This window comes from Punica granatum, chromosome 1 (genome assembly GCF_007655135.1).
Source record: "Punica granatum isolate Tunisia-2019 chromosome 1, ASM765513v2, whole genome shotgun sequence".
Lineage (NCBI taxonomy): Eukaryota > Viridiplantae > Streptophyta > Magnoliopsida > Myrtales > Lythraceae > Punica > Punica granatum.
In genome coordinates, this window is record NC_045127.1 from 9942882 (window position 1) to 9957528 (window position 14647).

Below are 14647 nucleotides of genomic sequence, written 5' to 3' on the forward strand. Positions count from 1 at the left end.
TCGCAAGTAATCGAATGGAAAAACGGCGTCCATGCCGATTATCTTTATCCACGACTTTGATGAAGATGATCGAGAACGCAAGCACATATAACATTCCTCTGCTCCGCCTCCGTCTGCTCCAATACTATATTGCAAGATTTTAGGATATCCAGAGTCTCTCCACAATCGTTCTTTGTAAGTCTCTCTCTCGATCTCTCCCTCTTTCTCTCTCAAAACTATTAACTCAACGAGGATGTAAATTCGTTATGCTAACTTCAATAGGGAAAATAGTTATATAGCGACTCAGACTGATTAAACATTTTGAAATCAAACACGTTCATATATATACGACACGATCCACACAGTGCATGTCTCTTTTTAATAATTAGAGGCAGTGCATACATAACTTCAAACTAGCGAGCAATCACTAAAAGTGCACACGAGGTTTAGAGCAGACGAGATTTCTCACTAAATGATCGAGAGCTAAAAATTGGAGTGAATGTAGTTAATTACGGCCAAGGAAATTAGCCACTTCATTCCATTCCTCCATCGTTCTGCGAGAGGAGGAACAACAGAACGATGAACTTTCTTTTCCCGCCGATCTCTTCTTCTTAAATTATATTACTTGATTACGTATATATAAATATAATTTCACTCTGCAGATCGACACTGATCTCCTTTAATTTCCTAATCCTTCACATCACTCTAATTCTTTGCCAACCCGTAAACAAAAGTACTTTAGCAAGAAATCGGAGGGAGAAATGGCTTCCACTCTGAGTCCGACTTTAATTGTCCAGGACTCCGATGATGCTGATCAAGAACGCGAGCAAGTAACTTATGGCTGCGCTAATTGCTCAAATACGATTGTAAGGTCTTCGGAGATGCACCGTCTCCACATATACCCTCTCGTAAGTCTCTCTCTCTTTCTTGAAACTATTGATTCGATGTCCATGAAAGTTCGTTATGCACACTCCAATAATTAATGAATAACATAAACAACTAGAAGCTTATTGATCTATTTGGATGAAACAGGCTGGTAATAAAGAGTACAAGGTCGGGTTCTTTAAGAATTCGTATGTGCAGTCTCTACACTAAGCAAGCCTATCGATCGTGCAAGAGAAAGCAAGAACATATCTTTTAGAGTTTGTACGTACTTGTGAATTTGGCTGGTTATTTTCTTTTCCAAGTTTGAACTGAAATCCGTATTATACAGTCAAGAACGTACAAATCGGAAATCCACGAAGTACGGTACCTGCTGGTCTCAAAGTCCCCGTTTATTGTGCTAAATGTAATGCATTTATGGGAGGGTATAGGGTAAGATCGATCATCTGATGATTATTGGACGACTTTTCCTATTTATTCGTCATTTTCTTAATTATCGGGACGTGATGGATTAACATCAATGCAATTGAATGTGTTTTATATCAGCGCGGCGCCAACGCCATGGAAAGGGAGGAAGCAGAATTCAGTCTTACGCTGTAAGTATATATTAGAATACTGTCTTTTTTTTTAAATTCACTGGTTTATTGTTTTATATATATACATATACGAATGTGTATTTTCTTATTGTAATTACTACTGCATAGGTGAATACAAAAGTATACGTATATGCATATCTATATGTATAATCGTAATTGTTATTGGACTGGAAATCGATCTCGTGCTAAGTAGCTAACGCTTGAAATTTTTGATGTTGCGGGGCTAAAAAGCCAAAAGTTGCGACCTTGACGCAACGCTGCGACGTGAATTTCTATAACCACAAAATCGAGGCGTTCGTCACCAATGACCCCAATCAGGTTGAGCTGTGGATCAACACGACCGAATACCTTTACGACGACCGTCTCTACAAGCTCCTGCTTGGCCTAGACCTTAAATGGCGCTCGAACTTTGCCGGTAATGGGCGAGACAACCTGGTCGCGCTCATACAGCTCTGCATCGGGCACCGGTGCCTTATCTTCCAGGTCCTTTGGACAACACATGTGCCGGTCCGTCTCTACACGTTCATGAGCAACCCAAAGTACACTTTCGTCGGGGTTGGCATCTGGGAGAACACGCTGAAGCTACTGTCGGACAACAGGCTGTGGATAATGAGAATGGTCGACATCCGGCAGCTCGCTGCGATGAGGTTTTGCGACTTGGAACTCCTCAGCCTCGGCCTCAAGGATCTAGGGGCAAGGTACCCAGGTAAAGTGCTCGAGAAGCCGGAGGCGGTGACGCTGAGCCAGTGGGGCAGTGTGAATGGTTATTGCCGTACCCAATAGGGTTGGCTTCATCGTATATTTATAATATCAGAATTACAAGGTAAATATTTATACATGGTATGTGTATCTTTTAATAAGGGTAAGAATACCCGAAATATATTCTAATACACCACCTCAATCTGTTGGGGGCGAAGACACTGACAGATTGCGACAGTGTGTTTGAAATGCCGAAATCGAGAGATTCTTAGTGAGTATGTCTGCCAACTGATCTGATGTAGGAACATAGCGAACAAGAAGATCCCCTCGTTGAATTCGTTCCCGTACAAAATGGTAATCCACTGCAATGTGCTTGGACCGTTGGTGTTGAATTGGGTTTGCGGCTAGATATGTGGCACTAATATTATCACAGCATGCTATTATTGGACTTGGAGCATGCAGGCCAATGTCGAGCAACAATTGTCGGATCCACAAGGTTTCTGCAACCGCATAGGCTAGAGCTCGGTACTCAGCCTCCGTCGAGCTTTTAGAGACAGTTGGTTGCTTTTTAGATCGCCAAGAGATCAGGTTTGGTCTGACAAACACAGCATAGCCGGTTGTTGACCTCCGAGTATCTGGGCACCCAGCCCAATCAGCGTCGGTATAGGCTGTTATCTGAAGATTAGGAGACTGACGGAGACGAAGCCCATGGGTGGACGTGCCACGAAGATATCGTAAAATCCTCTTCGCCGCTTGCAGGTGTGTGGTGCGCGGAGCGTGCATAAACTGGCTAACCAAGTTTACTGCATAACAAATGTCAGGCCTTGTAATAGTAATATATTGTAAAGCACCAACCATACTGCGATATTCAGTAGGATCATCCAATAAATCACCATCTGATAGTGATAGGTGAGTTCGGGACGGTAAGGGTGTCTTGACCGCTGTTGATTTACCAAGTCCAAAACGAGAAAGGACATCAGAAATATATTTCTGCTGAGAAAGAAATAACGTGTCAAGGAACGAGTGGCGTGAATGCCAAGGAAAAAGTGTAAAGGACCAAGATCCTTCATTGCAAATTCATCTGATAGAATTTTGATGAAACGTTCTAGAAGAGTAGAAGAACTTCCTGTAAGGATTATGTCATCAACATAAAGAAGAAGTAAGATTGTGTGAGAACCACTGTGATATATAAATAGGGAGGAGTCAACTGAGCTAGAATGAAATTGTAAAGTTGAGAGAAAAGAGCTGAACCTAGTGAACCAAGCTCGAGGAGCCTGCTTCAGACCATATAGAGATTTATGAAGGTGACATATGTGATGTGGAAATTGAGGATGGACAAATCCCGGAGGTTGACGCATGTATACTTCCTCAGCTAGAAATCCATGGAGAAAAGCATTTTTGACATCTAATTGACGTATAGGCCATGAGTAAGAGTGAGCAAGTGAAATAATTAGACGAATGGTAGAAGGCTTGACGACTGGACTGAAAGTTTCATGAAAGTCTATACCAGATTGTTGACGAAACCCTTGAGCTACAAGACGAGCTTTGTATCGCTCTATTGACCCATCAGCACGATATTTAATCCTGGACTTCCAAGTACTACCAACCACATTTACCTGAGGATTTGGGGGAACTAAACTCCAGGTACCATTCTGAATAAGTGCATTAAATTCGTCGGCCATGACTTGACGCCAATTAGGATCTTTAACTGCCTGTGAGTAGCATGTTGGTTCCACAACAGAATTGCATGAGGAAGTAAATAAAGAAAATTTAGTGTTAGGTTTGTGAATACCAGATTTTGCACGAGTAATCATTGGATGATGATTGACGGATGTGGGCGGTAGAGTGATGCGTTGGGCTCGGTCCATTGTAGGGAGTAGAGGTAATCGGGTCGGATCAGGAGAATTGGGCAAGATTCGACTCGATGAGGTAGAATGCGACTGGGCAGAGACGGGCTGAGTGGAGGAGGATTGGGCTGACTGATATTGGGCTTGTGAGGCCACAGATGGATCAGCAGATAGGTGATCGGGCTGTCCAGTTGGAACAGTGGACTGATTAATGTCTGTGGGCTGCGTTTGGCTTTGTTGGGCTGTGTTGAGCTGTAGTGGGCTGTGGCGAGCTGGGTTGAATTGTATTATGGGCAGGGGACGAATTGTGGGCTGAGAATGAGTTGTAACAGAAGGATGGGCGACCGAAATTAATTTTTGGTAAGGGAAACAAGTCTCATTAAACTTGACATGTCTGGAGGTATAAACTTTGTTTTCAGCTGGATCAAAGCAACGATAACCCTTGTATTCTGTAGCATATCCTAGAAAGACACATTCTTTCAAACGGGGTTCTAATTTGTGAGCAACATATGGAGTGAGGTTTGGAAAGCAGGCACACCCGAATACCCTTAGAAAATTGTAGTCAGGAATTTTTTTAAATAGTTTTTCAAAAGCAGACCGATTTTGAAGAAAAGGAGATGGTAGACGATTAATTATGTAAACCGCAGTTAAAGCTGCATCTACCCAAAATTTTGGAGGTAATTGACTTTGAATTAGCAAAGTACGAACCATATCAACAATGTGTCTATGCTTACGTTCGGCAACACCATTTTGTTGTGGTGTATGTGGGCATGACATTCTAAGAGAAATTCCCGACTCTTGAAATAAATTACGAAATTGAGAATTATTGAATTCTAGACCGCCATCACACTGAAAAAAATTTTTTAAATTGATTGCAATTATTAAGTTTTGCTTAAAAAACCCCGAATCAGGAAAAATCAGACAATAAGTTGTTGATAACACACAAACGTTGTATGAAGACCAGATTGTAATCAAGATCAGGAACGTAGAAAGCGTTTTTAAGCTGAAGTTTAGTGTCAATAGCAGGAATTGTTGCAGAACCAATGCTTTTTATTGGCAGTAAAGATCCATTTCCGACAATAACACCATCAGAACCAGAATATGGAGTCGAATGAGAGAGAATACCTTCGGTATTGACCATATGGTTGGAGGCCCCAGAGTCAAGATAAGCCTCATGAGTTGATGTATCATTTAAACTAAAGGCAGCCAAGGACTTCGGATAACTCAAGGCAGGATTATGATTATATAGCTCGGGACATTGAATGGCAGTGTGACCTGGGCTATTGCAAACTTGACAAATCACAGCAGCAGGGCCATGTCCCAAAATTCCATCATTAGCAGAAGGTGGATTATTGAACGACCTTACCAAATTCGGAGACTGGAAAGGTGCACCTCTGGACATGTGAGATTGAAAGAAGCCTCCTCGGTTGTAAGTCCCTCGTCCACCAGTTCCACGAGCACCAGACATCTGGGGTGTCCAGTGACTATTGCCCTAGTTGGGGCCACTGTTACTCCACTGATTGTTGTTACGACCACCTCGACTGCGACCGCGATTGCCACGTCCTCCACGAGTATGGCCACCCCCTCGAGCAGTACCTCCTCGTGCACTTTGGGTATGGATCTGGAGCGCAGTGGGCTGAGTTGTGACTAAAACGGAGGTTGGCTCCGAATAGAATTGCTTGAGCCTCTTTTCCTGATGCGTGAGCTTTGTTCGAAGAGTCTCAAAGGTCAGTGGGTCCCGATCGTTGGCATTTGTGGTGACAAAGGACTCGTATTCCTTGGGAAGACCTGCAAGAGCATATGTAATCAAGTCCTCATCAGATAGAGGTTTTCCAATTTCTCGAAGCTCATCGCCCAACACCTTCAGATCACGAAGGTATTTATCTGTTCCTTGATCAGTGAGTTTCACACGGGAAAGAAGAATCTTGATGTCGACGGCCCGAGAGCGTGTACGCTCAATGAATCGGGTCTGGAGACAATCCCAGATAGCCTTGGCAGTCGGCAGGTCGTGCACCTCTTCGAGAAGATCCTCAGCGATGGTTGCAAAGATCCAAGAACGGATGTGTTGATCTGTGCGCATCCATCCAGTGTGATTGGCATTTGCGATTTCTGGGCAGGGGAAGCTGCCATCAACATAAGAGAATAGATCATGAGAGAGTAAGAAAGTGGAAAATAGGGATTTCCATATGATGTAGTTCCTCTGGGTCAGAGTGATGGTAATCAGATTTGTGATGTTAGGGGTTGCGATGGTTCCGGTGTTTGTGTGAAGAATTTGGGCGGAGAGGGATGGTGGAGCAGTTGGTGGATTGAGGGATATTGAATCTGCAGAAGATGGGTTAGGTGAAAAGGAGGCAGAAGGGTTGGTGTTGGGGTTTTCTCTTTCTGAGGCCATGACAGGCGATGTGAGGTGATTGGAGGGGCTGACGGTGACGATTTTTTTTTTTTTGAACCACTATTTTTGCTTTGATACCATGTGAATGGTTATTGCCGTACCCAATAGGGTTGGCTTCATCATATATTTATAATATCAGAATTACAAGGTAAATATTTATACATGGTATGTGTATCTTTTAATAAGGGTAAGAATACCCGAAATATATTCTAATAGGCAGGAAGACGCTGTCATCCCATCAGATCGAGTACGCATGCCTTGAAGCCATTGTTTGCTTCGAGCTGGGAAAGTATTTGTGCGCATCTAGGCGTTTTTAACAGATACGTCGACGCATCATGTTCCAATCGCCGACGATTGATATCTGGAGCGATCAGACATATGATCAGTAGAGAGAGCTTTATTACTTAGTAGTATTTGGTTCAAGTCAATTAATTTTCGGTCGTGTCCTTTGGTTTTTGAGCGATCAGACATGCGCATTAGTTGTTTAATTTCCTTTTTTGTTTCCTTTGCCATGAGGTGGGCAATTTGCTTTTGGATTTGAGCAATAATCTTCGAAGATCGGCCCGCGACAGCATTCAGCAAATGGCCTACTATAAAAATACATCACATGCACCCACCTGGGAATTGAATTTTGGAAAATGATAATGACTTGATTGGATTTTAATAAATAAATTGAAGTGTGAGCCTCGAGGGTTTAGCGAGCTAGATTGATGGGTTTGTGGGTGGTTATTTCATATTTTCCACCAAGATTTAAATTCCTCCTACTCAGATTGCATGATTATTATTTCGGTAAATCCTCTACGTCGAGCGTGGATCTCCTATCTTTGACTTGTACGTGAAAGTAAACTATAGTCAAGGCGCACGAAAACTCATTCAAAAACGATATCTTGCTCCATTAAAGTGCAGACTTATATATATATATATTTTCGGTATGAACCCAGGTATCCGAAAGACTAATTAGACCCTGATTAATCTAGTCGAGCCGGGTAGATACACTAAGGGGTAAAGCTCTCACAACGTGAATTTTATGTATTCACAAGAACTCAAACTCGAAATCTTAGTTAAGTGGAACAAGCGACTATAATTATCCTTTCCTCCCATTTTTTATATAATCAACAAGCTTTTATTTAAATTCATTATTTTTTCTTTATTTAATTTTTTATTTGCTTAAATTTATTTAAATAGTATTTCAAATTTCTTTAATTATGTTAAATAAAGGTATATGCGTGAGACACAATCTAATTTCATGCAAATACTATGTATAATATAACTATTATCTTATAATACCTCAAGTGCCAATCAAAATATTTTAGCAAAACTTAACTGTCTCAATTCTCAAGTAATTGCACCAAAAACTCGACTTTCTTTTAGATTTCCTGCTTGATCAATAACAATTGCGCTGTTGTCATCATATCGTATTATCATACCGTTGTCACATTTAAAGTTCTTTACACCGCTTGAACCAACTCATATTGGTGCAAACGTATATATATTATTATTAAACTGATGGATAATTAGTGTTTTGTGTTCATTGATCTGTCGCTGTAAAATTCTCCTCTAATCTCGATGCCAGAATTTACATCGTCCTTAGGCTAGAGTTAAATAGTTAATCTAACAACGGATGCGTTTCTACAATTCGGTGTATTTCACTTGCAGGCAGTAATCCTAGATCTTCAATCGACGACAATAAGAACAAACTCTATGTATTTACGGAATTATAGTTGTCGAAACCTGTTTAATTATATGCATATTATTTACATTTATAAAGTAAAAGGGCACGGTAATCTTGACGTGATGATACATCCACGTATCTTGTTGGATGGTTTAATGAGTTGAAGAATGTGCTCGCACAACAAACCATTACGCACCTACCAATTTACGGAATTAACTTGTTTTTACCATTTGATAAATTACACGTTTTGAATATCATAACTATTTTTATAATTTTATCTTCTTCACGGTGTATAAATTTGACAAAATAAACTAATAGTATTACACCAACAAAATTAATTCAGCTGGTTTTAAATTCGAATATATGGAAAATAATTACAAATTTTTTTTATTTTTGTTATAAGAGAAGTTATGGATCTTGAATAATGAAATCGAATTTTTAAATATTTAATAAAGGTACGCGATAGTTTAATTTGAATATCAAATCTATAATCTCATTATTAAGTAAGAATATATCATAATAATATATTTTTTTAAAATTATAATAATTTTTTTTTTTATGAGTTGATCCGCGATTAGTGAAGAGAGGTTATGCGTAATTTGGAGCGTGCCCTTATCCTGACATCGCTTTCTGCTAATGACGGTGGTAGCCGGTAGCATGATTGGACAGCGACCAAACTTGACCTCAACACGGCAAAATTCCATTTTGACATCCCGTTCCTTTGAGCATTCCTCGTGTCGTCGTCTTCCCAAGGCCAAAATTTTCTCGTGAAATCAGCTCCGGCGGACCGAGAATTTGCTGATCAAGAAACCCAGTAGTAAGAGCAGAATCCCTTCTGTGAATTCTTATAATCTTTTGAAATGTGTCATGATTGCTGTGACTGTGAAGGAAGACCATGTGGGGATGGATTGGTTTTTTTCATGAGATTGGGTTTTACTTTCCTCGTACTTCTGTAACTTTGAAGAGCAGGGGTTGTCTTGTCCCCGCGATGCTTTTTCCTGATGTCCGGTGAAAAAAGGAAGAGCTTGTTCGTTGTTTGAAGCGGGCTCCTTTTCTTTGTGCTTTTCAATCTGTTGTATCATGTATGTATGTGTAGAACCTGTGACAAAAGGTGTCTCTGCAAAGCAGCTGCTGAATCTTATGCGTGGGGTCTGTTGCTTTCACTTAAAAATAAGAAGATCCCTGTCTGGACTAGGTGTTGAAGACAAAGCCGATCAACTTTTTGATCAAGTGGATCGCCTATCCGTCCCCCATAAACAAATCATCTCCTTTTTAACGGGGGGGCACTAGATGATTCTTAATTTAGTACAAAGTATATTTTGACACTTTGGATCCACTCACCAAAGCAGCTTCATGTTGTACACGGGATTTGCAATCTTTTCGCTTCTGCACCTTTGGTACGAGAGGATGGAAAATGGTGGAATGCAATTCATGTTTGGCCTGGGGACTGTCTTATGCTGTGATTCGATTTCGGTCCATTTTCATTGGCTTCTGATTGCAGAGTTTGTTATCTACTTGATGCAGGTATGGATAGCAATGGAGTGGCAAGTCCTTATCAGAACTGCAAGATTGTTCACTGGGTGGGTGCCCATATGTACTCCTGATGTGCCTCCATCTTCTATATTAATATAATCACCAAATTGCAGTTTTTTGGAGATTGCGATATGTAGTACATTTGGAATCGGCGTTATTAATTTTGCGGTTTTCTTTTTTATACTCTTATATTTATGAATAGGTGAGGCATGCCGAAGGAATTCACAATGTAGAATCGGAGAAGAATCATGATGCTTTACTTTCTCCCGCCCTTCTTGATGCACAGCTTTCCCCTCGGGGCTGGCAGCAGGTAAAATCTGATAAATTATGAACGTCCAATTTTTATTCGTAATGCACAGTTTCAAGATCGCAGAAACCAAAATGAGAAAATTTCAATGAATTATGGTTTCTCAAATATTCTCTTTTGTGTTGTGAACTGGTTAATGATCTGCACAAGCATGTTCGTGATTCTGGGCTACTTAAGAGGATTGAATTAGTAGTGACTTCACCATTGTCAAGGTGGGTATGCTCGAGAGAATTTCGGGACATCTCGATCATTCTCCACATATTTCTTTTTGTCTTAACTTCCTATTTCAGCAAGAATGTGGGAAGAATTATTAGTATAAAATCACAAGTTATCTGAGACCATAAGCTGTCGCTAAATGATCCATCATCCTTTACCATTCCTGCATCTTCTGGGATTTCGTTCTGCGTTAATCTTGTCAATAACTTGAGCTCTGGAATTTTGTACCATGGAATTCTAGAACTATGCAAACTGCGACAGGAGCTTTTGGCCAGAGCGATGAATCAGAGAAGCTGCCATTTTTAGCTGTGGAACTCTGTAGAGAGCGTCTGGTAAGTTTCCATGTTGATCTTTTTATGGATCGTAGTGATCTTGTAAAATGATTTCACTTTAATTTACGCTCTACGTAATTTCTTGCCGATATTCTGTTTCGACGTACTTTATCTCACTAAAAGTTCATTTTAGGGAGTTCATCCTTGCGACAAGAGAAGAAGCATCAAAGAGTACAAGTCTATTTTCCCTTCCACTGATTTTTCGCAGGTAAGTGCTTCACTGACATGAAATTTCTTTTTCCAAAGACTGGAATGAGTTCATCTCGAATGCAGGAATTCATTTTTGAGCTTTTAACTTGCCATTAATTGAATTTTCTTCTCCGATCACAGATCGAAAGTAATGACGACATTTTGTGGAAGCCCGACCACAGAGAGACCCCTGAAGAAATTGCTGCCAGAGGAGTGAAGTTCATGAACTGGTAACCTTTTAAGTAGGCATGGATCGAATTTTAGATTGCAGTGCAAAACTTTCATCCCGAGACATTAATCTTGTCCCGTTCAACCAGGCTGAAGGCGCGACCTGAGAAAGAGATAGCAGTGGTAACACACAGTGTCTTCTTGCTACATGTCCTGAACACCTTCGGAGAAGGCAACAAGTCTGAAAAATCCAACTTGTGAGTAGTTTCTTTCCTGATCGTTGTAAATGACAACGGTAAAATTTCTTAAAGCTTCGAAACTTTATGACCTCGAGGACAGCTGTTTATTGAACTAATCGACTACTATATTGCAAATCAATGTACAGCTTCAAGAATTGCGAGCTTCGATCAATGACCATAGTTGATGGAAGGTGAGCAGTAATTCACGGCATCACTCTTGATTAATTGGTTTTGTTCAAGTCTCAGCTCTTCTCCCCACTTTCCATCTGCAGCATCTCAGGATCAGATTGTCCTTCCAAGCCCAACTCCGAAGAGGTACCGGAAACAAAATTGAAGTTGATCAGCCTCGAAAGTGCTTAAATGGCTGTCAGCATCCCGTTTTAGTCTATCGGCACTCGAGGACCGTCGACTTATTCACTGCTTTTGAACTCAGGAGCATTTGCTTAGTTTTACTCTAATTTTATATTTTAGAAAAAAAAAATACTCTACGGGACGGGCGGGCTTTTACGTTCGGGACCATCATAATATTGAGTTCTGACACAATGGTGATCACGGATCATTTTTCGGATATCCAGAAACATCAATTTTGGATTTGGACGAGGTCGAAAAATGAATATATCAACTCTCGAATTTTTTTTGAACACAATAGATCATTATTTGATTCGAATTCCAAGCATTACGTGTATCAATGGATTTATTCGAATTCACGATATTCAGGATTGATCTACATGTCGATCATTTTTCAGAACACAACGATGTTCTCGGATTATTTTTCAGATATCTGATTGAAAAGATTGAATTTTGAAAATAATCGAGAATTACAATCGACTCAAAGATATCGATTTTTATGAGATTTGATTTCCGTCAATACATATTGGAATTCTCATGAAGCTGATGATTTTTCTCGAATTTGTCAATTTCAAAGTTTTCATTACGAAAATGTGGACGGATTTTGAGAAATCGAATTTCACCCGTAGACGCACTCACATGTCTATATATACAAGGAAAAAAAAAAGGTGGCAGAAGGTGGCCGACCTAGCCTCTCTCCGCCTCCTCCTCATCCTCCTCTTCTCTCATTCTTCTGCTTTCCTCTACAATTCTCATGAAAATTGCTCTGATCGCTGCAGAAAATTTCGACACCTACCCTGTCATCCCCTATCATCGTGACACCATCTTTTCTCTCCTTCATCCTCTGTCATTCACTAGTGATGGCATCACCATCTTCACGGTCGGTTTTCTTCTTTTTTGGTTTGGTTCTCTGCTATGGACGATACCAACGACCTCTGCTCCCTCTGAACTCCCTCACTGATCTTCGGACCTCAGCTCACTTCCTCTCCTTTCCTTTTTTTCTTCTTCTGCAACTTCCTAGCTTCGTTTCTGGGACCTTTTGATCACGAGCTCAACATACCGGACCAACCATCATCATTCTCTGCTTCTTCCTCTCTTCACCATCACCTTCTGCTTGTTTTTTTTTTTTTGAGCTGCTCACCATCTTCGGGTGCCCCATGATCACCATCTCTGTCTTTCTCCCGGTCACAACTCATCATCATCATCCTCAGCCATCGTGACCACCCTTACCTCTCCTCACAATCTACTTCTGTTTTTTTTTTTTTTCTTCACACGGTTTGATCACCCCCAACACGGCAACAGATCAGAACTCCCTGGATCTTCTTCCTCGGCCGCTCCTGCACTATCATCAACGCCTCCATCATCTTCATCACTTCCTCTTTTCCATCCCCACCAGCTCTCCATCTCCCTTTCCCTCTTCTCCTTGCTCAATCCAAGCCAACCATCCGCCTCTATCTCGCTCCCTCTCTCCGTCTCTCTCTCTAATGCTCCCTCTCTCTGTCTCTCTCACGCTGTACTGCTGCCGCTCTTCCTCTCGAGTTCCTGGTGTCCTACTGCTGCGCCTCGCTGCTTGCTGCGTGATGCCCTTCTTCTCTTGAGCTGCCTAGCTGCTTGTTATTTTCTCACTTTCGCAGGTTGTCGCCCCTTCTTCAAGCTCACAGGGCTCAGCTGCCCTTGCTTTCAGCCCCGAGCCTTGTCTATGATGTTTTGGCTGGTCTTCCTAGCCCCATGAGCTGCTCAATTCCTGCGCAGTGTTAGCCAGTTCTCCCTGCGTGGCTGTAGCTTGGTTCTAGCTCCCCTTGGCCCCTTTGCGAGACTCCATCCGATACTTGCACGAAAGTGGTATAATTCCCGAACATAGGGGCATGTCTAGGGTTTCTTTTTTCGATTAATTTGATGATCGTGATGACATTATGAAATTGTTATTTTGATTAAAAAAACGAAACAAAACACGAACTGGTGTTAATCCAAGTCGACTCTTTTAAATCGAGGCGTGTAATGAAGTAACACCGACGTGAGCACGAAATTGAATGTTTAGAGTATCGGCTTTAAAACCAGTTGTGTGAAATGGAAATGAACACACACGAATTAATCTCATGCACACTCGGCTTTAAGGGATAAAATCGACTAAATAAACCAACACCAGCTTAATTGATCGCTCGAACATAAAAACCGACAAATAAAACTTTGTTGTGATCTTTGTAACCATGATTTGTGTGTTTTGGGATTTAAGAAAGACCTCACATGAACTGATTTAATTATGAAAAAGTCAATTTAAAATCAAACTTAATTCTAGGACAGTCGGGAATTAGAGCTCCCATCGAACAGTCCATCAATGGCCGGCTCGATGACTTGAAACCCACAAATCAAGACATTCGGCAAATCAACTTAAATTAATCAATTCCATGCACGAGGCAATTGGAACCATCCACTTGGCTAATTAATTCATTCGACATTTAAATGAATTGTCTGAACTGGTGAATAATTTTTAATCGAGCTGATAAATCACGAATTGATAATCTTGCCCTTTTTTCAAACCCACTTCCCTTTATAAATACCGAGGCGTGTGGTCCGTGTAGAATGGATATCTAGGAAAGACTCGCATGTCCTGACTCGAGTCTGGGTCCGATCTGAGGTAGCTCAAGTCGGAATATGGGAGTTCTTCCTAGACCACTTTTGGGCAGACCAACCGGTCTTTCGGTTCCCGTAGCACGATCTATCTAAGGGATTGGTTGGCATCGGTTACTGGCCAAGGTGGCCCGCATCACTCAGTCTCATTTTAGCAAAATAATTTTTCCGTCTCGATGGCAAGATTATGGATTTATGATTTACCGACAACCCTAGAATTAGAGTGATCGAACTATTCCGAGTCACGGGTAAAGACGGGTGGCCCGTATAGGCGTAGGTCTTATCTGCATAGGCCTCTTTATCCGACCAAAATGTTTCTGTCATTTTGACGTAGATTCGGGCGCTAGGAATGTGAACCAGAGGTGTGAGCGAGGGATGGCCCAAGAAGATTGTCCGGTCCTCCATAAGGCATGAGCAGAGACCTTGGCACCTCCGTGGTGTTTCGCGTTCTCACTTCTCTAAGTTTATGCTTAGATTGAGTTTATCTGTCATAAACATGAAACCGAACTAATCATGCACTTGGCATAGTCAAACACAGGAAAACAGACGGGTCAAAACCCCATGTTTTAGGTTTCTAGCAAAACACACTTTTGTCATAATATGTTAATCTGTTAGTGTCA

At 41.2% G+C, this 14647-nt stretch overlaps 2 protein-coding genes across 2 annotated transcripts; both read left to right on the forward strand.

Moving 5' to 3' along the window:
* The first annotated feature begins 740 nt into the window (after positions 1-740).
* On the forward strand, positions 741-2240 carry LOC116203064. Its single transcript, XM_031534733.1, has 2 exons — positions 741-887; positions 1689-2240. The coding sequence occupies exons 1-2, from the start codon at positions 741-743 to the stop codon at positions 2238-2240; spliced, it is 699 nt and encodes a 232-aa protein (XP_031390593.1).
* A 7226-nt stretch (positions 2241-9466) lies between these two features.
* Positions 9467-11539, forward strand: LOC116193224 (phosphoglycerate mutase-like protein). Its single transcript, XM_031522032.1, has 10 exons — positions 9467-9500; positions 9592-9647; positions 9803-9910; positions 10040-10119; positions 10365-10455; positions 10589-10663; positions 10786-10874; positions 10962-11069; positions 11198-11242; positions 11324-11539. Exons 1-10 carry the CDS (start codon positions 9482-9484, stop codon positions 11409-11411), a joined length of 759 nt encoding a protein of 252 aa, XP_031377892.1. The 5' UTR covers positions 9467-9481; the 3' UTR covers positions 11412-11539.
* Positions 11540-14647: the final 3108 nt, after the last annotated feature.

Bases quoted from the DNA above. Each gene is read 5' to 3' on its own strand.
- LOC116203064 (XM_031534733.1), top strand. From the start codon at position 741: ATGGCTTCCACTCTGAGTCCGACTTTAATTGTCCAGGACTCCGATGAT. The intron at 888-1,688 runs GTAAGTCTCTCT...GGGGCTAAAAAG, and splicing joins GTCTCCACATATACCCTCTC to CCAAAAGTTGCGACCTTGAC.
- LOC116193224 (XM_031522032.1), top strand. The intron at 10,456-10,588 runs GTAAGTTTCCAT...AGTTCATTTTAG, and splicing joins AACTCTGTAGAGAGCGTCTG to GGAGTTCATCCTTGCGACAA. The intron at 10,875-10,961 runs GTAACCTTTTAA...CCGTTCAACCAG, and splicing joins GGAGTGAAGTTCATGAACTG to GCTGAAGGCGCGACCTGAGA.